This window comes from Cladophialophora bantiana, assembly GCF_000835475.1.
Source record: "Cladophialophora bantiana CBS 173.52 unplaced genomic scaffold supercont1.5, whole genome shotgun sequence".
Lineage (NCBI taxonomy): Eukaryota > Fungi > Ascomycota > Eurotiomycetes > Chaetothyriales > Herpotrichiellaceae > Cladophialophora > Cladophialophora bantiana.
Window position 1 is genome coordinate 503,684 of NW_015971579.1, and position 22,818 is coordinate 526,501.

A 22,818-nucleotide genomic window follows, 5' to 3' on the forward strand; every position below is an offset into this window, starting at 1 on the left:
TCGGTGGAACAGGAAATATATTTCTCCGGTGTCTATCACATGATGTCACATGCAACCTCCATTCCTCGAGCGGTTCGAGCCCCCTGTCAATCAATCCGCCAGACTGCGCGTCGCCATCCCATCCCCGGACATCTGCCAAGGGGTTGTTCTTTCATGCATTTCTTTCAGCAGCCAAACAACTCAACCACCTTCTTTCATATTCACTCACTTCTTTCCACTCTCTTCCGACGGTTTTTATACTAACCTGCAGCAGCGGCACCCTCTTGCCATTCATTTTCAGTCACTCTTTCATCATATTCTTTCTACCGCTCGTTCAAACGCCCTTGAACGCCCTTTTTTGCAAACCCCTTCCCGACATACCTGGCAGCCCCTACCAACGCGTCCAATCCCTACCCACACCGTCAGTCCCCGAACGAAACCGAACTTAGACTCTCGAGAAGACACGAAAGCCAAGAATCCACCATCATGAAGGCGTCTTTGCTCCTTCCTTTTGTCGCCTTCGCCTTCCGAGTCCTGGCAGATATACCTCCAGCATGCCTCCTCAGCGCTGTCAACACACAAGATGAACCAGGTGACCTATCATCCATCTGCGGTGACGAGGCAACCAACGTGCAGAAGGCAATTGCTAGCATGTGCAGTGGCGATACTGTCTCGGTGGCACAGTCTGCATTCATTTCGACTTGCTCTGCTGCGGGTTCTTCTGTCGGTACGTACATTTGGATAAACCTGGAAGAGCAAAAAAAGCCTTGATAAGTTTGTTGCTGACATTGTGCCTTCTTGGGGGAATTCGTAGCTCCCTACACAGCATCATCCTCTTCAAACTCGACCACAAAAGGCTCCGCTACATCCACGGCCGGCACCTTCATCTACACCACCGCCGTCTATAACTCCGACTGCAGCTGTACCACGACAATCGTCACCTCAGCTACCACCGGCGCCGCTATCTCGACTGGTCTTGCAACTGCCACGGCTACAGGTGGCAGTGGTGCTTCCGGGTCCAATTCAGCAGGTGGTGCAGCAGCGACCGGCAATGCTGCCGCGGACGCCAAACAGGTGGGAAGCTTTGCTGCTGCTGTTATCGCCATTGCCGGTGTTGTTGCAGTTTTGTAAAACGAGCCGGAGTTTTACTTGGCAGCCGTCCCACGGAAAAGCAGAGGAGGGCCTGGTTTTTTTTTTGGGAGTGTCATTGGGGCCTCTCCTCGGTTCCAACGCTAGAGGAAGACATAATGAGGTTTCTTGTCCATCCTGTTGCAAAACCTACGAGATGTCGGCAGATGCTGTGGATTGAGATGAACCAGCCCTTTGATCGTTGTCGAATCTAACTTGGGATTTGTGTCATCCACTGGATCCTGTCTTCAGTTGAAGGGGGAAAGAGAAATACGGCCAAGAAACAAAAAAGGAGCATCTCATACATACATACCTGCCTAGATAAAGGGATGGACAGAAGATCAGAAACATTTGGCATGGCTGGCCAACGCCTTTTGTTGACAAAGCCACTTTTCTGACTCTTTTATTTCTCTCACACTCTGTCAAAGACCTAGCTGCCTCAAATGTACAGGTCTAAAATGCGCGTTCCCTTTTTTCGGTCGTCTTTGGTGTCCCGTTCTCTTCCTGGGGAGTGACGCTGCTCTAGAAGACTTCCTCCCACCACATGATGGAAAACAATGAGCCTCTCTATGCCGGGACAATCACCTCCGAAGCCAGTACACGTTTTCCAGGTACATATTTACAGTACCCCCCCCGTCCTGTCCTATCCTAACCTGTTTCTGCCTCGTCGAGATGTCTTTAGCGGAAACACATATCCTCCCTCCTCGGGCCCGTGCCAATCCACTTGATCGGCACACCGACCTCCCTCTCGATGAATTCGATATATTCCCTCGCCTGTTCCGGCAGATCTTCGAACTGCTTGCATCCCGTCGTCTGAGTCATCCACCCCTTGAAGGTCTTGTATTCTACCTCCATCTCTTCCATGACGTCCAGGTCCGCTGGAAAGCCTGGCAGCGTCTGACCGTTCACCTTGTAACCCGTCGCCACGCGGATTTCTTCAAAGCCGTCTAGGACGTCGAGTTTCGTTAGGTTAAGTTGTGTGTAGCAGTTCACGGCTGCAGAGTATTTGACCAGGACGAGGTCGAACCAGCCGCATCGGCGCTTGCGGCCTGTTGTAACACCCCATTCGCGGCCGACCTGCTGTAGACGCTCACCGTATTCGGCGTCCTTGGGGGAGATTGCGGCGTTGAGTTCTGTGGGAAAGGGGCCGGAGCCGACGCGCGAGGTGTACGCCTTTACCACACCGACAATGTTGCTTCCTGGCGCAGAGAGGGATTGGGGAGAGAGGCCGGCAAGGCCGGTGAAGACTCCGCCAAGGCCAGTATTGCTGGACGTGACGTAAGGATATGTGCCGTGGTCGATGTCTAGAAGGAGTGCGTTCGCACCCTCGATCAAGATGTTGGGCTGGCGAGCACTGGCGCCGTTCGCATTCGCCGTAGCCATTCCCTTTGTCCCGACCGCCCGTGCCAGTAAAGGTGTCTGATCGACGACGTATTGCTGCAGCTCTTCCCGATATCCGCGCAACTTTTCGATCTCTTCCTCCAGGTTGTAACCCTGCAGTGCTGCGTCGCCGTAAAGTTTGCGGTAGTTCGCTTCGAGATCCCGCAGGCGCCTCTCCCAACGTTGTTGTTCGTTGACGAGCATCCAAAATGTCACCCCTCTGCGGGCGACCTTGTCGCTGTAACATGGGCCAATGCCCTTGCGAGTAGTGCCGATCATGTTCTTCCCGCCGTCGAGATTCTTAAATTTATCTTCGGAGATACCATCCACGACGCCGTGCAAGTCGAAACATACATGAGCACGGTCGGAGATCAGAATGCGCTCCCGCACGCCCTGCAGGCCTTTCTCTTCCAGTGCCTTCAGTTCTTTGAAAAAGCTGGGGATGTGCACGACACAACCGGTGCCGATCAGGTTGATTTTGCAGGAGGGGTTGATGAGGCCTGAGGGGAGAATATGGAAGTCATATGTCACATCGTTGACCACGATGGTATGGCCAGCATTATTGCCCCCCGCGGCACGGCAGACGAGATCAGCGGAGGAAGCAAGGATGTCGACAAGCTTGCCTTTGCCTTCATCGCCCCATTGAGAGCCCAGCACCAGGGTAACGGGCATGGCTGACAGTTGTGAGAGGGGCGGTGTTGAGGTAGAGGTGTTGAAGGGAATGTAGACCGAAATCGGAGCAAGTGAGAGGAGGACGGAGAGTTGAGATTGCGCCTTGCCTGGGGGTTTGAGACAAGAAGGCCGCTGCCTTGATCTTCAGGTTGACATGACGGTCATTGTCTGAGAATTCTGACCTCCAAGTTCAAAGACATGTTGCAATGCTGGAGCAAACAGAGGATGTTGATTGACTCAGATTTTGCAGGAGGGATGGTGGGGTTTGGAGTTTGGGGTTGAGAAAAAGATTCTTCGGAAAAAGCACTAAAGACATTACGACTTGGTGGGGGTCTCAATGCCTCGCGGGCAAAAAGCAAGTTTGCTGCATCTAATCCCATATCGCCTCTAATTTGCTCGCTTCCTGTTTACCTTCTGTCCCAAAAAGAAGGGTATCGGATTCACCTGTCATGTTCTTTGGCACGTCCAAACCAAGTGGCACCCCGCAGAGTGGATTCCTGTCCGAAATATTCCGTTGGTGGGAGACAAAGGTTCCCGCTGGGCGCTTGGGCACTATCCAACACAATCTCCTACTCCAAAGATTTCTTTCTGTTCCAGACAAGCGTAAACATCAAGACATCTACAACTTGCAAGAGTCCCTAGGTCAGATTCTGACGCTGTGTCTTAATGGCTCCTCAGGGAAACGGCGGTTCTTTCAATCCCATTCACAATACATACCCTCCCGCTGCTTGTTCCCATGGCTGGGAGACAAACATCTTTCCCTCCTTATTGTTCTCCCAGTTTTGACCTGCCCGTTCAATTAGTGTGAACCAGCTTTGTCCTCAAGAAAAGTGTCTCAGGGGAATAATGAACAGAACAGCTTCTTCTTGGTGCGTAGTTGACACCCAAACCATCGCAAATACGGGATGGACGGTCACATCAATGTCCGAGATGAAGCGAATATGTATATGGACATCACCAGCACAGTTGTGCACAGAACTGAGATCTCTCTTCATCCACACACAATCGCCTCAGCTTTACAACCGCTCCGCCTTGAGAAGCTCTGCCACAATCTTTGATCGAAAACGCTCCGCAACCGGTCATGTGGGCCTTCTCCAGATTCACTTCGGGAATGAATTTAGGCCAAGGTCGTCGAGGAGACCATCATCCCCAACCTCGGCGCGGTCTACGCTTCAATGGCGACTACCGCTTTCCAGACCCATCTCTCCTTCACTATATCCGAGACGAAGAGCTCCATCGCGCAATAGCTCGTGCCAACGACCGCGCGGCAGCATTGCACAGGGAGGGCGTATATCTGCAGACGCGGCACGAAGCGCTACGGGAACGAGTCCGACAATTAAATACGGAGATAAAGAGCCGGCGTAGACGTCTCATGCATTGGTTGGACGTTCGAGACGCGTATCTGGAGGAGAAGAAGGAGAGGGAGCGGCGACAGGAGAGGAGAAGAGGGGCCAGGCGATGAGAGCATCCCAGAGTAGAGAGGGGCAACCGCACGGCGAGGAATGCGAAATGGAATCCTCGTCGCGGCTGGTGAGGAGGCAGAGCAAGCCAATTCTGGATGTGTGAGACGCGGTTGGACTTGGTTCCCGTCCAGGGAGGCACCTCGCACTTCAATGCGGCTAAGAGATTGCACAGAGGGCTGAGGGTCGCGATATAGATGGAAGCGAGACAGTGGCCTCCGAAGGCCCCAAAATCGTTGCTGGACGTCTTTGGTACGGAGGAAATTCGTGCTTTGGTGAAAATGACCTGGGTATCTACGGCAGGAGTCGACCGGCCTCGAAATTCTGCCTTCGTTTTTCTAGAGGTCAAGTGGCAATAATTGAGGAAATAACATGGAACTCTTGCCAGCAATAGAAATACTTGCGAGTCAATATCATGTATTCATATCCGCGCACCTTTTATGGTCCTTGGTGCGCCATCCGGAGAAACAATGTCCACCGATACCCGTTAACTTTGCCGCAGGCACTGACATCCATCCATATTCCAATGCAAAGAAATTGGCGTCCTCCCCCCCCTTTTTTTTTCCACTTTCTCTTCTGTTATTTTTTCCTTTGTACGCCTTTGCCTGGTTCAAGAAGATATCTGAGACAAAGTCGATGCCATGGTTCCCAAGAACGCCCCTCAATTTCCATCTAAACGTCCGTTCGAAAGTCGTAACTGCAGCCGTAGCTGAAGAAAGTCGTAAAAAGGAAACTCCACAAAGATAAAACTTTAACACAACTCAGAATCTATCGCCCATCATTCCCCTGGGCACCACAGGTCGAGCATCGTACCCGAACCCGTCCAGGTCTTGTAGTGCGAATCCAGATCCCGAGCCATAGGCATAGTCGTCATCAGACGGCTCGCTGCCCTGTCTTCTAGCAGCGCCGTCGCGGCGAGGAGCAGGAGGCCACTCCCAGCGGTGTGCTGGCTCTTCATTACTGTACTCGCTCTCGAAGCTGCCGCGGACACGGTAAACGGCATCCAGCTCGGCCGGCATTGGGGGTGCGGACACCGGGTTGTGCGGCGTCTGCGCAGCAAGGTGCGTTTGCGAGCTTGAGCGAGAATGCGAATACTCCATGCTGTCCCGGTGGGGATGATGTCCGTGTTGAGTGTTCTTTGATTTCCGACGTGGTTTGGTGCCGTTGGTGGTCTTGGGTGATGCAGGATGAGAAAAGTTTGAGATGCCACTACGTGGTGAGGTGCTGAATGATTGGGATCGGGGCGTGGTAAGGGTCGGCGGGGACGTCGATGGTGGCATGTTTTCGAAGTTGAAGGACTTGAAGAGCTCGATCTCGGTTTGCTTGGGGCTCAAAGCCCCAGCGCTGTCAGGGACGACCGTAGTTGCTAGACTCGAAATGGTAGCAGCTCGTGATGGATTCCGCTCACGGGGAGGTCGCTGAGGCGCCATTTGCATACTTGTGCCTGAACCTGATGGAACTGGCGGTCCTGGCGGTCCCAGCGGTAGCTGCGGAGTCGGGTAGAAAATAGATTTGATGACGAAGACGACGCAGATGAGAACTCCCAAGCCGCCTAGGCCAACGCCCATAAACCAGCCGCCACGAATGCCGGCAAGCGGATCACGCCCATGATTGTTTACATGAACTTCGACAGTAGAGGCGAGACCAAGACCGAGAGAGATGGAGTAGTTGACCACGGTGCTGATGAGACTGCCAGCAACACCTTGTTGCTGAGGAGGAAAGAAGTTGGACATGATCAGTGTGGCCGCTGGAAAGGACATATCCATGCCAAAAGGCATGACAACGAGGCTGGCGAAGGTCCAGCTCCAGTATACCGTCTTGTCGACGTTTGAGTCGATAGCCAAAAGGAGCGGCCCGAATGTGAAAGCCACCAAAGCCCAGAACAGAGTCCACGAGGGCGGACATTTCCGCATCATCCAAGCGGTCAACACTGAGGCAATCAAGGCGACAGGGACGATTGGTAAGACATGCACTGCCGCCTCAAGGGGAGCATCTTGTTTGATCCCAAGGAGAAATTTCCATAGAAACCACGTCCATATTCCAAATGTGGCCCATCCACAAGCCACAGCGCCAAGCACAAACCCAACATCTGCCTTGAGCATTTTGAAAGGCACCAATGGTTGTTCGGCGATTTTGACTTCCGTGATGGCGAAGAACGCAATGAGCAAGATGCCAATAATCAGCAGCATGAAAATGTACTGTGTGCTCCAGCCGGAGGCGGGAGCGGAGACCAGTGAGACTTGAACGCACACTAGGCCGCCAACACCTGTGAAAGCCCCAAGCCAGTCCATATCCCGCAGCTTCTCCTTGACGGGTAGCATCTGCTTCGGTGTCGGTGGTGGAGAGACCAAAATACTCGATGCGGCGATAGCTAGAAAACAGCTTACGATGGCCAGAGTATAGAAGCTCCACCACCAGGTTGCAAACTTGGTGAACACGGCACCAAAGATCATTCCCATGTAGGCTCCAACTGGGGCACAAAGACCAAACAGAGTGAAGGAGAGAATCTTCTGTTTCGACCCCGGGGGGTAGGTTCGGCCCAGTAGTGCTAAGCCATTTGGCACCATCAGACTCGCACCGAGACCTTGGAATCCCCGGGCGACGAAGAACAATTCATAGCCAGCGTAATGGCTTAGCCCAGCCACGACGCTCCAGAAGCTGAGGAAGGAATAGCCGATCACGACCATTGTCTTGTGCCCGAATATGTCACCGAGTCGTCCTCCTATTAGAATGAATGTTCCAAACGACAATGCGTACGCTGCGACGAGCCACGGCAGTACCGAAGGATTCGATATCGAGAATGACTGTGCGATGTCCCGGCTGACTGGAAAGACTGTCGTCAAGGTCGATTGAGGAATAAGTTGAAGGAATGCCACCATCAAGTTAAAGAGAATCTCTTGTTGTTTTGACATGCGGGTGAACAGCCAGCCGCCCGGAGGCCCAGGAGGTCCAGTCGGTGGTCCTGAAGGCATTGGTGCCTTTGAATGAAGAGCTTTCTCCATATCGACAGGAACTTTGCTGGTGTGGTGGTGGTGATTTGTCGGGGTGGAAGGAATGCTTGACTGCAACCTATCGAGATCTCCGAGAGTCATGATAGATAATATTATAGGGAATGCGCATTTCGCCGAAAGAAACGAACGGGCAATGAGAATGTTGGGCCCAGTTGTCACACAGTTGGAGCAAATGGTTGAGAAAAGGGTCGAAGAAAGGGATACAGGACTATAAAGTAGTATACCTTACCACAAATGTAGCTGCGTGCCAGGGTACTCCCTACGTGTCGCGATATCCTTCTGCCCTCGCACATCGGCACCGACTTACCGTTTGTATAACTCGAGGCCCATGTCGCTTTTTCTTGGAAGACGCATCCACAACATATTACTTAAATCGTCATAAACTTTGTAAAGGTGTTGGGTTGTGCAGCGGGAGGGAAGGTGGAGATTTCCAAGCGTCACTCGGAAAGGTATACTCGTATAGCATGGGTCGTAAGAAGCCACCAAAAAGCCACCACTTTACGGCTTCAAACCAAGATGCAGACCTTGGATTGGACATTGGACAAGGCCGTCGGGCGCCAGTTCCGAGGCAGACATTCGCAGTCGATCCCTTAATGAGCCAAGAATGTTTTGATTTTCAGTGCCCTTGCAGGAGATCTTCCTGTGTCCTTGTTCAATGACGATCTCCCGTCTGTTCAAAGTTAACAAGGACTAGGCATCTGCTCCTGGTAAACAAGGGCAATGACGATAAAGATCACTGACTTCCCGGTTGGGAGATATCCGGACTTTGATGCACACCGAGAACAGAAATAGACGGTCGAGATGATCGAACAGGGGTGTCTGGTATAAACCCAGGCCACTGTATTCACGAAGATGTTGTACCACAGAGTAAGAGGCGTCGGGCACAGAGCGAACGGGGGCTGAAGATGGGTTTGGGGCTGCATGACGCGATAGCAGGCTGAAACGAGGTGCCACAGTGATGATAGAGGCATCATTGGGTAGAAGAACAACGTGCATCTTTCAAGTGATGAGGAATGACAGGCAGAGTCGGTGTCGAGGAAATTTGATGGAAGGGTCGGAAATTGCAACCACATATTGATCCTTATCAAATGCCAAGACAAGCTTGATATTAGCCTCAATTTCCGCCCACATTCCATCACTCAACATTACTCACCACTGCACGGGAGGGGATGCCTGTAGAACGCGCTTCTAGAGGCTGTCATTACCCTGGTCCCGAGAGAGAGAAGCATATCCCTCCGCACGGAAGTAATAGAGACCGATCACTGATGGAGGTGCCTGCGGTCTTCCGTGTGCAACAATCGGCCGCGTCCGGTTAATGTTTTTGGGGGCCAGCGTTTGCTGCATTTGATCATGGATGAGACCGAGACACAGGCGCGGCTTCCAATACGGAAACAGGATCCGAAGAACAAACTCTCAGTGTCACCATCTTCCGACCAGAAAGACCCGGTAGACGGCCTGAGTGCTGAGAGTGCTGAGAGCGCGTCATGGATGAACATCCATTAGCATATTACCTGCCTCGCTGCGACCTGCCATGGACGCAGATTGCCGAATCCACATCTCCTTTACGAGTACGCGACTCATCTACATCAGCCCCTGCGTTTCATGTGACCGAGGACTTCGAACAATCGTGGAATATCTTTTTGCAATCCGGCGGGTATTTCTTGTTTTCTCGCCCGCGCCTGGTGTAGGGTGTCCACTCAATCCAGAGGAGGTACGCCCGAGCTCAGGTTGTACTGCATTGAATGCTGCATGTAAGTGACTCCTGTCAGCGCCCCTGCGGTTTCTATGTTTGCCTTTCGCAGGGCGGAATATGGCCGCAATGAAGCAAATACCAAGGCAGAACAGCATGAAAGGTTCCACAAGGCTGATTTTCGACTGGCCCAAGTTACGAGGTACTTCACTGCAAGCTACGTATTTTCGTCCGGAATACAGAGTACAATGTGGGAAGTCTGTGACTGGCACATTCGAACAGGAGCCGACCGACAACAGAGACACAGCCACCTTGTACCGAGACGGATAGTTCCATTGAAGCAATCTACATGCGGACTCTCACCCATGCGTCCTGTGCTGGATCTCAACTCGTTCCTCGAACCCAGTCTAGTACTTTGGATAATCATGAACCTGGTCAATGGTTGACAATTAAGCGGTGTCTCCGACCTGCTTCAACAATGCGTGCACCGATTCAAAGGCCTTCTTTGCAAATGGTCCCATATCGTCCCTGTACTTCTCTGGGCCCTTGCAATCGAATATCTCCACCGACACCCAGTTTCTGAACCCAGTCTTGAACACGGCTCTGGTGAAATCTTCTACGGGCAAGTATCCACCGTCGTATGGCAGTGGTCGATAACCATGGCTCCACTGGCTCCGAGGTCTCAGGCCGCCGTCGTCGGGTTTGTCGACCAATGGCGGCTCCATTTTGTATGCGTCTGAGATCTGCAACAAGAATATCTTCTCCGGAGGGATGGTCTTCGAGAGCACTTCGCAGCTCCTCTTCCAACTATTGTCCAACTCATCAGCACTGACGTCTTCGATTCGTCCAGATTTCGTCGTCGGGCTGCCCCATTCTCCTCCTGCGCTCTGGAAGGTGTCGAGGCACAACCCCAGATTGGATCGATTGGCCTTCGTGACTATTTTCCCAGACATCCTTCCATGTCGTAGCGTGCGTGGCCCAGCACCAATTTTCTTATGCAATTCGAAACCCCTTCTCGGCAAAAATATCTGCAAGCTCAGCCAGGTCGGACGCCAGGTGGTCAAACCTAGACGAGATGCCCTCCGCATCAGAAGATCCAATCTGTTCTTTTGGTCAATACAGCCTTGTTACGTCCCGGATAGGAGAGAATCAGAGCCTACGGACCTGAAGCATATCTGTCCCAACTGCCTCCATTATGCTCATCCACCCTTTGGCTCTCTCGAAAGCATCTTTCCTCTCGTTTCCTCGGGGCCAACCCTCAAAGTTGGCGAATGGCTGTAACATCAGAACCTTCAAGCCTTCCTTTTCGCACAGCTTTCCGATCTCTGCGGCGACGGATCGAAGTGTTTGGTAATCCTTTGGATCAATTTTTGCCTTGCTCTTGGAGACTTGTTGACCGTACGAGAGGATGTCAGACATCGAAAGCTCAATGGCGTCGAATCCAACATTGGCAAGAGCCTTCAGCTTCTCCGGCAACGTATGCTTCGAACTTTCATGTCCTATGGAGCAGGAGGCATAGCAGATTGGAATCTCCTTCCCATTGAAGGAGGCCATGCTGGTTGCTATAAACCCTGCTTCTCCGTTGGCTCCCAAATCCCCTTGTCTCTTGCGTACAAATGGCTCGAAGAGAGAACAAGGGCCCTAGTATCTTACTATGTGACCTTTGAAGTTCAAGTCAAGCCTAAAGTATTACCTGGATTTCGTCACTTTTTATCAGTTCGGTGGGTATCCGCCTGAGCTCGGAATACAACATCCAGCATGCCCCTATGACGTCAATATATGCGAAAGAAATACTTCCTCTTTACCTCGTACGCGTGCATCTCACCGTGTTTCCCTTGATATTTGGTTTCCATTTCACCAGTGAACTAATGACAGACTTCCCTCTAACCGGACTTCACGGCCAGATAACCCAAAGTCTTGTTATTACCATCGGGCAGATACGTTTCCTCAACACACACCATGGGTCAAGAGAACCGCCCAGAGTTCAAGAAGGTAAGCTGACAGAATCATCACGAACTACGACGTCAAACAGGTACGTCTGCTGACCGCTGATACAGCTTGGCGTGATTGGGGTGGGAAGCATGGGTGGCATGATGTCCCTGCTATATGCTGAACATGGAGTTGAGGTTCACTACTGCGACCCGAGGATGAGTTAGCAGATTTCCCTCATGGCCTCACTTCCTGTATCACAATCACCTGAGCTAATTTAGGATGGAACAGGTGAGGAAAACGTCAAGCAACTCCAAGAACACGCTGAATCCATCCATGGTAGCAATCGTATTGAGCGCCAGAAAGACTACAAGGAGCTCTGCGAAAACATTTTGTCACCAGACTCACCCAAGCTCTTCGTCTTCAGCATACCTCACGGTCCCGTCGGGAACAAGACTGTTGAAAGTCTACGTCCGTGTCTAAAGACAGGTGACATTATACTCGACTGTTCAAACGAAAACTGGCGGAACACTGAGCGCCGACAGAAGGCCCTCGACCCCGATGGTATCCACTATATTGGCTGCGGTGTAAACGGCGGGTACCAAAGCGCCAGACACGGTCCCTCTATGTCCCCCCCGGAGGCGATGCCGAGACTCTGAAGAAGATAATCCCGTTCCTTGAGCGAGTAGCCGCGAAAGACAAGGAAAGACGCCCGTGTACAACGTGTATTGGACCAGGAGGGAGTGGGCACTACGTGAAGATGGTTCACAATGGCATTAAACAAGGCATGATGTCTGCCATTGCCAAAGTCTGGTTTATAATGAACAGATGCTTGAAGATGGCATATGAAGCAATTGCTGACACATTCCAGTCGTGGAATGAAAGTGACCCGCTCAGAGATAACTTTCTGGCGGCAATTGGCGCGGACATCAATCGCACCAAAGACCAGGAAGGACACTTCGTGCTGGCCAATGTCCTCGACAAAGTCGTCCAAGACGTTGGTAACTCTGAAGGCACAGGCGTCTGGACCTGCGATGAGACGGTTCGTCTACGCGTGCCCTCATCCACCATTTTCAGTGCACACTTGCTCCGACTTGATTCGGCAGATGCAGCCAAGCGCGAGAGAGTCAACAGGGCCTTCAAAGGCGGCGCAACACAACTGACAACCATCAAGTTGGAGGTGCCACATAGAAAGCCCTACCATCGTTCATCGAGGACTCGAGGCTCGCCCTGTACGCAGCATTCCTCAGTACATTCATCCAGGGGCTTGGCATCATCAAAGCCATGGATCGCGAGCAAGACTGGAACCTCGATTACCGAGCCATCCTGCAGATCTGGCAAGGCGGCTGCATTATCCAGAGTGACTACATCTCGGACCTGCTCGACCGGGTCCTGTCATCACGATCTGACACTCAGTCTCCTAAGGGGATCGCCGTCGACGACCTCCTCTCGCAAGACGACGTCGCCGCAGAGTGGGGGACTTGTTTCCCGTCGCTGAAGAACGTGGTCCTCAAATCCCTCGCGGTCGATGCCTACATTCCATATCTCTCTGCCACGCTCGAGTACATCACATATTCGGGCTCGACGGAGCTGCCCACGCAGTTCATGGAGGCCGAGCTGGATTACTTCGGCGCGCACAGCTTCGATCTGAAGTCCGAGTGGCCCGGAAAGCCGCTCAAGGGATCCCATCACTACGAGTGGAAGCCGCCCAAAGGCATATTTGGCGAGAAGTTGGACGGGACGAAATAAGTCCATCTGATGGAAAAAGCAAAAGACCTTTGTTCCAAGTTACCTTAATTTTGCACATTGCCTTTACAATCTAAAACTCCCACAGAGATGCCCATCCCTAGACAATCGGTCGATAGAAGACATACTATGCAGGGGAAAACCCTTCCCTCTCTAAGGCCATGTATGCAAAAGAAAGAAGGTCTTTAGCCCTCCCTGCCGAAAGCTCAAAGAGTTGAACTCACATTATAACTCACCCGACTGGTCCCTTTGTTCCTACTGATTTTCCTCACCCCGACTTTGCCACATAGATCCGTCGTGTCCACGTGGGTGCCGCCACAGGGATAGGCCTCTGCACCGACGATCCTGACGACTCGGAACTTCTCCCCTGGGGCTAGCAGTTTAACGCTTTCGTCGTCTCGAGGGATCAGCCTCTCGAGCCCTTCCCGCCGAAAATCGCATTCGTCCCAGAACTCAATTTCCACGGGCATGGCGCGGGCGACGTAGTCGTCGACGCGCTTCTGGATGGGCTCCTTCCACTTGCCCTCGATGAGGCCCTGGAACTCGCAGGCCGCCGAGTCTGGGAAGTGCGAGGCCTTGAGCTCGTCGAAGCCGGCGATCTCATGCTCGAGTAGGTGCCGCACCGCGGCGCCGAGGACGTGCCCCGCCGTGTGCAGACGCGAGTACAGGAGACGTTTCTCGACGTCAATGGCCTGCGTGGCCGGGGCGCCTGCGACGAACGTCTTGGTTGGGTCGGCGAAGCGGCCGAGATGTAGGACCACGCCGTCGTTGACGACGTCCATGCGCACGGCGGAGACGTCGAATCTCGCGCCGTCGCCCGAGGGCGATGTGATAGAGCCCGTGTCGGACGGCTGGCCGCCTCCTTGCGGGTGGAAGATTGTTTCGGCTGTGGTCACCACGAGAGAGTCTTCGTCCGGTGCCGTCTTGAAAAGTTGCCGGCTGGCTTCGGCGAGTTGATGGAACGGTGTGATGGACGTGATGAGGGTAGAGAGCGCATAGAGTTTTGCATTGCGCTGATAGGCAAGCACAGTTCGGGGAAGGGATGTCGACATCATTTTATTACCCTCTGGGGGTCTCGGCAGTGGTTGGTAATAGGGTTTCAATAAGAATCGGGTCGAGATATTGTTTACCGTTGCAAATTTGTGTGGGCTTCGCCGCCTTATTCTACGCTTGGGCTCATGGATGGGTTTTCACGTCTATGACTCAGATGAATGCAAAGGTGGTCTATATTGTATGATGGAATTGTAAGGAATGCACAAGAAGGGATAAATATCGAGAAAGGGATCGAAGAAGAGTTATCGTAGGGCGTAATACTGATAATATGGCACCTGCCCGAATAGGCAATACAATAGAGACAGCACTAATCGTGCGACGAAGTACTTACCATTTGCCCAAGCTGCACCGACATGCTCTACCTGACCTCTTGCAAAATGTTGTGGATCTCCTTTCGACTCGCAAGATGTGTCCTCGCTTCTTCTATGATATCATGTCCAACAAGCCACTGGACCAGAGCTGGATGCGGAAACTGTTGGGCCATATCCTCTGCCGGAATGGCTAAGGGAGTGTCTTCTTGCAATTGCTTCTCTAACATCGCTTTCTGGGCCCTCCAGGTTTTATCCCTTGCTTCTTGCATTGGTCCATCTGGTAGTGCAAAAGTGGTCGCGTTCTCACGAGAGATCTCCTGGATCCGTTCGCACCGGGGCTTCCGGAGGTGCTCATAGTCTTTTGCGGCTCTCGGAAGATCTGCTATCCCATTGCAACTTGCAATGCAAAGACCAAGGACTTCGGCGTCCTCGAGCGACGTAGCAGCCCCAGAGGCGGCGTGTGGTGCCATAGCGTGACAAGCATCTCCCACAAGAATAACACGTCCGTTTGGACTTGACCAGGTAGGTAACGGTGGTAGGTCGGCTAATACCCACTTTGCGCAGCTGCCGACGGTGTCCAGTACGGCCTGAACAGTCTCATTGAAGTCTTTGAACACCTGACGCATCTCCGAGACGTCGCCCGGTTCATTGTATTGGCCCAACGGTGCGTCGCCATGGTCTGGAACCGTCATCACCAAGTTGTAAAACTTACCCTTAGCGATCGGGTAGGAAATGATGTGCTTGAATTGACCAGCCCAAGCCTGTTGGCTCTGGTTGTCTATCAGAGTAGCAGTTACAGGATTTTTGAGCATCTCCTCACGTGGTATCAAGGCTCGATAGCAGTAATTCTCCGTTCTCCGAGGGACAACGTCCTTCAGGGCAGGAATTGAGCGCCGGGTCCTCGAATGGATACCATCGGCTCCAATAATCAGGTCTGCACGCAGCGATCTTCCGCTCGCCAGTGTCACCTCAACGTTGTCGACGTCAATAACTACGACTTTTTGGCCAAACTTGATCTTGACGCCTCTTGTTGTAGCAGCATCTGCAAGAATTTTCTGGTAATCGACTCGGTGAACAACCCAGTGTGGAAATCCCCTCAATCTTGTGGAATAGTCATTGACGTTGGCGGGAATGAGACCGATAAGTTCGTTGTCTTCATATCGTCTGATCTCGGTGAAATCTGGACATGTCGCTACCGCCTCGAATTCCTCGCGCAATGCCCAGCTGCTGAGGACGCGAGATGCCGCAGCAGAACACTGAATACCAGCGCCGGCCTCGGTCAGGACCGGACTGCTTTCGAGAATCATAATCTGGTGTTGTGTCTTCTGAGAAAGACTAATAGCAGTTGCAAGACCAGCAATTCCAGTGCCAATGATGATGATCTGAAATGAAGCCATTTCCCCCGTGTTTCACAAGGGATTGAGATGTCAATGGAGTACTACAGGCTCACTGGAGATGCCGAGGGTAGGCACGTCGAGCCTCTCATATGATAGCAAGCTAAGAGGTGTCGCTTCAACAACCCTTCGGCTTTTCAATAGCACAGGTGATATAATGAACTGGTAGCGATGTTATATTTTGGAGATCGAGCACTTGCCTACTTCGACAGGGGACAGAACTATAGGCAGCTCAGGCAACTCTAATGCATAGGTTGAAGCGCCCCCCGCCTCGCTTAGAGCATGATGAAGCTCTGGCACTGTTTCCACAACTCTTGAGGTGTCAAGAACAACAGCAAGAACCTAACCCTTTTTACTCGGATTTATTATCATGGAAAGTCGGATAGACGCGGCCCCTAGAAAACCTTTGACAGCCTGGATGCCACAGAATGAGGAACTGACCAAAAGTCTATTATTGCGCCCCCGAGTCACAAAAGGGGGGAATCTAGTCAATTGATTTTCCGCTGCCTCTAGAAGTAGGTCTGCCGAGCGTGGCGTTGTCGCGCAATTCCAACTCCGGCCTCATTCTGGTCGATACTTGACACGGTATTGGTTTTGTAGTGATATATCCTTGATCACAGTCTGATTCTTGCTTCACTTTGCCTGATTTTGGCTATTAGAGTTGCCTCACTTTTACCTCACTTCAAATCGTCATGGAGCAGGAGCCGGAAACCCCGGTGTCTGGGTCGCCCTTGTCAGATATCGACTCAGATGAATTTCCTGAAGACAAGTTCCACCACAGATCGCGTTCCCATTCTAGAGACTCTACCATCTCTGCCTCAGACGATGAAACTGCATCCGCTATGAGCGCTACAGCAGCGGCTCTCGACATGCCTCCCGCCAAACGTCGCAAGACTGGCGTTTCAAGCTACGATCATGCCACTCCTCAGTCAGCTTCGACCATCATCCCTCCTCGCTCCCCAACAGGCTCAATATCAAGTGACTCTTCAGGCTCGGTGCCTACTTCGCCTTCGTTTGCCAACCTGGGTCCGACGCATCCCTTGTCGACCGCGTATGCAGCGGCACAAGCCAACCCCGACAATCCCGAACTGGCAGACTATGTGCAGGTCACAAAGTGTCTATGGGACGGCTGCACAGATCAAGAGCAAGGCAACATGGACAACTTGGTTTCGCATATCAACGACGTTCACATCGTACCACGTCAGAAGAAGTATTACTGCGAGTGGGAAGGCTGCGCTCGAAAGGGCCAGCCGCACACGAGTGCTTACGCGTTGAAGGCGCACATGAGAAGCCACACCAAAGAGAAGCCTTTCATGTGCGCCTTGCCCGAGTGCGACCGTAGCTTCACTAGGTCTGATGCTCTCGCAAAGCATATGCGTACTGTCCACGAGACCGAGGCCCTACGTCCTAGTGATCCAGTGCCCAGGGGCCACACTGGCGGAATCTCGAACGGAGGGTCATCTAATATTCCAATCAAAAGGCTGAAGCTGACCATGGGCGGAAAGATCAATGGCGACAAAAAAGCCACTCTGGTCGGCGATTTGCCCTCACTCCCAACTCGATATACGGTTACTATGATGGGACTCAATCCCGATGACGTTGTAATGGCCGACGATGATGGGTCAGAAGAGCTCACTGACGCAGTTGACGTGGACAGTGTTCCCCTGTCTCTGCCTCTTCCCCCAGACTACTACCCGACCGATATATGGGACGATATGGACGAGTACGAGCGCAATCTTCCTCCTTCACAATGGTTCCGTCTCTTGCGCCGGCAAATACACTGGGCTGAACAAGAAGGACGCGATCTGCAGCATGAGCTGGAAGGTCTACGAGCAACGAGGGAAGACGCCAAGGGTAATCCGGTTAGAAAGGGAATGGGAGATGAAAAGGGAGCTGATGAGAATCGGAGGACGGAATGGCAGCGATCGGAGGAGCTGCTGGACGCAGTTTTGCGGGCTGAAGTGGGACAAGTTTTGGAGATGTTCACTGATGAGAAGGTAGATGATGATCGAAACCCGTGGGAAATGCTCAGAGGTCTAGACGCGCTTACGACGACCACTACCTCGGCGGCTTCAGTGGCATGAGCGATAGCGCCGAATGGCTCCCTGACGGACTAGCAGAACCCCTATAAATTGGCTGAGATGTGTGATCACCGACTAATAATACTGGACCATGCGTTTCGACGGGGTCCAATTACCGTTTCCGCCACGAGCACCTTTCTGGTGCTATATCTGCATGCGAATAACGGCCAGGACCTGCCAAGGCCTTCCGAGCAGCATCAATTCAAGGCGTCTTTTATGCAGAGAATTGTTGGGTTGCCATCTCACCGTCTACTTTGGTGGTTTATATGGCATTACTCCTCGTCACCCTCGCTGAAGCAACTAAATAGTACCATGCTGCCTGGGTCCTGCGACATCCCCAGCCTTGTCTTCTGGTGCAACTTTTCTTTTCTTCAATATGCCTCGACACACGACGTCCGCCCTCATTTCCTCCTCGAGCAGCACGCCGTACGAAGCTCAAACTACCATATGCTCTGCAAATTATGCCGAAAGATCTTTCAGGGGGGCTTTCCCTCACCATCAAATCAGTTATCAGCCTAGTACCCAACAGCTTAAACTTGCAGCCATAGAAGGATGTTATATTTGTCGAGTATTATGGAGCCATGTTCAAGTCAACCGAATTATCGGAAGCCTACCACACGAGCAAGGCTCGGCTAGAACGTCACCGAGTTCAAAGCACGACTTCAGGCCCGTAGGCTTTCCAAGTTCCCTGCTACGGATCATATGGCGTCCGTCAACATTCTCATTATGAGCATGGCGTTCATAGAACTGGGAATGTGGTCATATTTTGGCAGCGGATATTAAAGGGTGAGGTCTTCATGTCAACGCAGCGTGTGGCCTTGTTGATACCAATCCAGAAGCTGGGAGGCTCTTTGATCTGGATGCGTCATCTGATCATCATGGTTGGAGCTCGAGTATGAGCTCAGCAAGGATATGGCTCCGTCAGTGTTTGGATAAGCATGAGAAGTGTCAAGCTGCACTATCGTGTGAACTAAATACCAGGTACTCAACTTGTCTCCTCCAGATTGGACAGCCTGAAGAGGTTAAGATCCGCCTGCTCCCTCATCCGAACAATGGAGGAGTAGAAGGCCGATATGCAACGGCCAGTCATTGTTGGGGTCAATCGCAGCCATTTCGATTAACATCGGAATCAACGTCAAGTCTCGAACAGGGCGTTGCAATTTCAGAACTCGGCCAAACGATTCAAGAAACCATTTTTGTTGCTCGCTCTTTGGGAATTCAGCTAATGTGGATCGACTCCCTCTGCATATTTTAGGCATGGGACGCCTGGAACGCGAAGCTCCTCTCATGGGTAGTGGATACAGGTATGCACTTCTAAATATTGCGGCAAGTGCTGCCATTGATGACGGGGTCGGCTGTCTCCCTGCCAGAAATGGCTCCCAGATCAGGCCGTGTACTATCCAGACCGAGTGGCTTGACCATAAAAATGACACCTACCATCTCTACCACGATCTCTTCTGGGAGTTTGCTTTTGCTGGAATGTCCCTGTTGAGACGTGCGTGGCTTCTCTCAGGATTACTCCTGGCCCCTAGAATCCTTCATTTAGGAGGTGCATAACTATTCTGGGAAGGCAACGAATCAACTGCATGTGAAAGCCATCCATGCGGCAGGCCACCAAGCACAGCTCAACGGGACAGCGCTCGAGAGATCGTATGGTATGACATCAACAAATCGAGCATCCTTTCGAAGATATTGTGAAGGGTTCGTGGACGCCATCAATCGGGAACTTGTGGCAAATTTGGGACGAAATCGTACACCGCTATTCGGAACTCAAGTGGACTTTATGGGATCGACAGACTGGCCTCGCTATCAGGCGTCGTAAAGGCGATCGAGCCACTTCTTGACGATCAGTACTGTACTGGGCTATGGAAAAAGACGTTGGTGCATCAACTTCAGTGGTGGGGTTCCTCTCAGCAAATCCATCGTGCGCAGCCTGCGGTCTATCACGTATCTTCATGGTCAATGTCATTGGTCATGGGCTCGCGTAGACGGCCGCGTTGATAACTATTCCTCAAAAGAATTCGACGCAAAGACAAAGATCCAAATCAACGTCACTGGCTGCGAAATCGCGGAATTCTGAAGTTGTTTAGCATGATAGCAACTCTACAACTTCATGCAGAGGCCCCAAAGACATAGCCTGTTTTGTTCAATGAGCTCTGGAGAGAACAGGTCAGATATATGGCATGCCCAGGGATCTGGATCGTCCTTGACTAGGAGCTCCCAACTCTTCCGTTTCACTTTTTACCCCTTATTGTGAAGCGGGCTATTTCACGAAGAGGTTGGCATTTATGCCGCCTGTTGCTCTGCCCTACCAGAGTCGTGAAAGGACAATTTCAGAGGGCTGGGTACATACATGTGAACCATGGTGGGTTTGAAATAGAGAATTGGAGGAATTTTGGAAAGATGAAGAGCAAAGACTGGCTCGAGTATGAAGTCTTTGGTGAAAATGGCCAGTATCTGTTGTCGATTATTTGAGGAGTCCATGGAGCACTTTACTTACATGGACATTAAGCCTCTTGACTGTGCCCATCATCCGACCTAGGATTTCATTGGGCAGAGTTCTACCTCGCCAGAGGACTTAAGCCTCATTTTCCTCCAATATATCACTTGCACATTGGCAGTGATTGATGCCGATTACACTTGACGGAGATGGCTGAGGGATTGAAGCCTGGCAATCAATGGAGCGAGATGAGGCCTCCTATCCTCAGCTCAAGGGTTGCTCAGCCACACTCACCACAGGCTGAGAAGCTCAGTTTAAACTAATGTCGGACACTCCAACACTCCCTCGTGTTATACTATAATACCTGACGCCAGTTGTGATCTTCCCAATAAATCTCCCAGAGTCGGGGGTACGAGCGGACCCATTCCCACTGACTTAGAAATATCACCTACACGGACAAGAAGCCTGAAAGGATGCCTTGAGGACAAAATATCTAAACACAATCCTTTAGCCAGATTCAGTAATGGGCCATAAGCGATACGAGATGCTCACAACGAAGCGCTGCTTGTCTACCGTATGGGGCTGGCCAACCTAGGGAAAGCATCTGACGGACTATGAACATCGCTGTTAGAATGCCTGGGCGCGAAAATATGCCTGGCCACCACGAGCTGTCTAGCCACGAAGAGATGCCTGGTCACTATGAGATGTCTGGCCACCAAGATCTATCCGACGACCTTCAGAAGCTCAAAGCCGATCATGATAACGCGATAGGAGACTACTCAGCGATTCATGATCATCCTGGTAAAACCCGTTCCCAAGGTAATTACGACGTTTTCGTAATGGCTAACGGCCCTGACAGACACGAAAGACGATGAACGCCAGCCTCTTGTTCATCACCACAGCAAAATCATCGTCCATTTGGCGAGAGATCTCCGCACCCAGCAACCCGACGATGTACATGTGAATGATATCTTCACCATGTTCGCGCCGTCTGTCAATAACCAATTCCACGGTCAGGCGCACACCGATATCGCCGAGCATACACCTCGAATGCATGAAAAGATCCCAGAAGAAGATCTCAGTTACCTGCTAGGTGAGCTCCGTCAGCATAATCCTCAGCAAGATGAGTATGGTGATGCGGGAGAAGGCGGTGACAGTGACAACATGGAGCACCATCAAGATCACGGCGATCAGTACGATCGACACGATCAGCACGAGCACGACGCAGACCAACCTACTTTTGAAGACTATGGCGACGGCGGGGACTTGGGCTATGACAAAGACAGCTATGGCCAGGCCGACGATTACGGCGGAAGCGGGGCGGCGGATCATTATCATTCTCATCAGGACTGGAGTGGCCACGACGGAGGTAATGATATTGATCATCACGGTCATGGTCATGGTCATGAGGAGTATCCAGATGGCAGTAACGGCCCCTGCGATGATTCTTAAGATTTCTCAGAGCACCCATGACCATCACATTCGCTATCACGATGCATCGTGAAAGGATCTAAAGGCGTGACGACAAATGCTTTGATAGACCTCGCTGTCGCTGTTCTCAGCCTCTGGGTCTGTGCAAAGCAGCCACAACGCCACCCGAACAACACTCACTAACCAAGTCACATTGGCGCACCACGGGTGGTCTCTACTGAGAGCTGCCGCACCAACCGGTGTAACTGCACGTCTACGTAGCTACCGGCAAAATCAAAAGAGAGCGGCCCCCCGCACTATGGACACGAGGCATACTCAAACCGAGCTCTGTTGTTATGTCATGGGAGGACAATCGTCCAAGTGCAGTGTGGGATAGGGGCTCAGCCTTGTGTTTGTCGTGGTGCATCAGCTCCCATTTCTTTCAGACGGACCAGCCATCGGACTCTGCAAATTTCGGATCGCGGAGTTACTCGTGGCATCTAGGGCTTTCGCGCTGAGAGTGCCTGCCTGGATCTCAACCGTCTGGCCGTCTATTGGAGGACGAAGTGTCTAAACATTGATTGATTGTCGATGGAGTACTCGCCACTCGATTGGAAACTAGGTACTGGGTAGTGGCGGCGATCTTGTGGGAACATCCATGCCCCGAGGCAATAAAGTTGAGATGGTTAGGGGGTGAACCTCAGACACCTGGACGGCATAAACCTTGGATTGAAGCGGGCATCGCGCCCCCTCTACTTGTGGGATTAAACCTCATCTCCCAGACAGATTTTCGTTCGCGAGTACATAGCAATCTGAGTCGGTACGGCTGAAGAACACAGCACGGATTGGCAACAATATGTCGGCAAGATGGTGTCCACACTTCGATGGGGGAGCCTGGGACAACTGTCCACCGGAGAGTCCGACTCCGGAGAAAGGACCTCTCCCCCACGGTCGTCGCCTTCACACACGACCCCAGGGATATCAGTTCTTTGGCATAGGGATGGAACCGATACAAGTTTTGAGCATGGAGTCCAAGGAGTTCTACACTCTACGGTTTCAATCCGCTTGATGCTGAAATGGGGACTTCACGACGTGGGAGATGGCGCCTAGCCCGCTCAGGAAACCCCCCCCCCC

At 52.0% G+C, this 22,818-nt stretch overlaps 10 protein-coding genes across 10 annotated transcripts; 4 read left to right on the plus strand and 6 right to left on the minus strand.

Moving 5' to 3' along the window:
* Window positions 1-465: 465 nt before the first annotated feature.
* Window positions 466-1,110, plus strand: Z519_03773 (uncharacterized protein; the record flags this gene model as incomplete). Its single annotated transcript, XM_016761520.1, has 2 exons — window positions 466-706; window positions 794-1,110. 2 exons carry the CDS (start codon window positions 466-468, stop codon window positions 1,108-1,110), a joined length of 558 nt encoding a protein of 185 aa, XP_016621858.1.
* Window positions 1,111-1,785: 675 nt separating this feature from the next.
* Z519_03774 (adenylosuccinate synthase) lies at window positions 1,786-3,159 on the minus strand (the record flags this gene model as incomplete). The annotated part of the gene is made up of 1 exon (XM_016761521.1): window positions 1,786-3,159. One exon carries the CDS (start codon window positions 3,157-3,159, stop codon window positions 1,786-1,788), a length of 1,374 nt encoding a protein of 457 aa, XP_016621859.1.
* Window positions 3,160-5,380: 2,221 nt separating this feature from the next.
* Window positions 5,381-7,621, minus strand: Z519_03775 (uncharacterized protein; the record flags this gene model as incomplete). Its single annotated transcript, XM_016761522.1, has 1 exon — window positions 5,381-7,621. One exon carries the CDS (start codon window positions 7,619-7,621, stop codon window positions 5,381-5,383), a length of 2,241 nt encoding a protein of 746 aa, XP_016621860.1.
* A 2,148-nt stretch (window positions 7,622-9,769) lies between these two features.
* Z519_03776 (uncharacterized protein) lies at window positions 9,770-10,273 on the minus strand (the record flags this gene model as incomplete). The annotated part of the gene is made up of 1 exon (XM_016761523.1): window positions 9,770-10,273. The coding sequence occupies one exon, from the start codon at window positions 10,271-10,273 to the stop codon at window positions 9,770-9,772; it is 504 nt and encodes a 167-aa protein (XP_016621861.1).
* A 40-nt stretch (window positions 10,274-10,313) lies between these two features.
* On the minus strand, window positions 10,314-10,874 carry Z519_03777 (uncharacterized protein; the record flags this gene model as incomplete). Its single annotated transcript, XM_016761524.1, has 2 exons — window positions 10,314-10,421; window positions 10,485-10,874. The coding sequence occupies 2 exons, from the start codon at window positions 10,872-10,874 to the stop codon at window positions 10,314-10,316; spliced, it is 498 nt and encodes a 165-aa protein (XP_016621862.1).
* Window positions 10,875-11,279: 405 nt separating this feature from the next.
* Z519_03778 (uncharacterized protein) lies at window positions 11,280-12,998 on the plus strand (the record flags this gene model as incomplete). The annotated part of the gene is made up of 5 exons (XM_016761525.1): window positions 11,280-11,312; window positions 11,378-11,471; window positions 11,541-11,714; window positions 11,795-12,429; window positions 12,513-12,998. 5 exons carry the CDS (start codon window positions 11,280-11,282, stop codon window positions 12,996-12,998), a joined length of 1,422 nt encoding a protein of 473 aa, XP_016621863.1.
* Window positions 12,999-13,201: 203 nt separating this feature from the next.
* Window positions 13,202-14,047, minus strand: Z519_03779 (uncharacterized protein; the record flags this gene model as incomplete). The annotated part of the gene is made up of 1 exon (XM_016761526.1): window positions 13,202-14,047. One exon carries the CDS (start codon window positions 14,045-14,047, stop codon window positions 13,202-13,204), a length of 846 nt encoding a protein of 281 aa, XP_016621864.1.
* Window positions 14,048-14,406: 359 nt separating this feature from the next.
* Window positions 14,407-15,756, minus strand: Z519_03780 (uncharacterized protein; the record flags this gene model as incomplete). The annotated part of the gene is made up of 1 exon (XM_016761527.1): window positions 14,407-15,756. One exon carries the CDS (start codon window positions 15,754-15,756, stop codon window positions 14,407-14,409), a length of 1,350 nt encoding a protein of 449 aa, XP_016621865.1.
* A 689-nt stretch (window positions 15,757-16,445) lies between these two features.
* On the plus strand, window positions 16,446-17,837 carry Z519_03781 (uncharacterized protein; the record flags this gene model as incomplete). Its single annotated transcript, XM_016761528.1, has 1 exon — window positions 16,446-17,837. The coding sequence occupies one exon, from the start codon at window positions 16,446-16,448 to the stop codon at window positions 17,835-17,837; it is 1,392 nt and encodes a 463-aa protein (XP_016621866.1).
* Window positions 17,838-20,924: 3,087 nt separating this feature from the next.
* On the plus strand, window positions 20,925-21,726 carry Z519_03782 (uncharacterized protein; the record flags this gene model as incomplete). Its single annotated transcript, XM_016761529.1, has 2 exons — window positions 20,925-21,075; window positions 21,134-21,726. The coding sequence occupies 2 exons, from the start codon at window positions 20,925-20,927 to the stop codon at window positions 21,724-21,726; spliced, it is 744 nt and encodes a 247-aa protein (XP_016621867.1).
* Window positions 21,727-22,818: the final 1,092 nt, after the last annotated feature.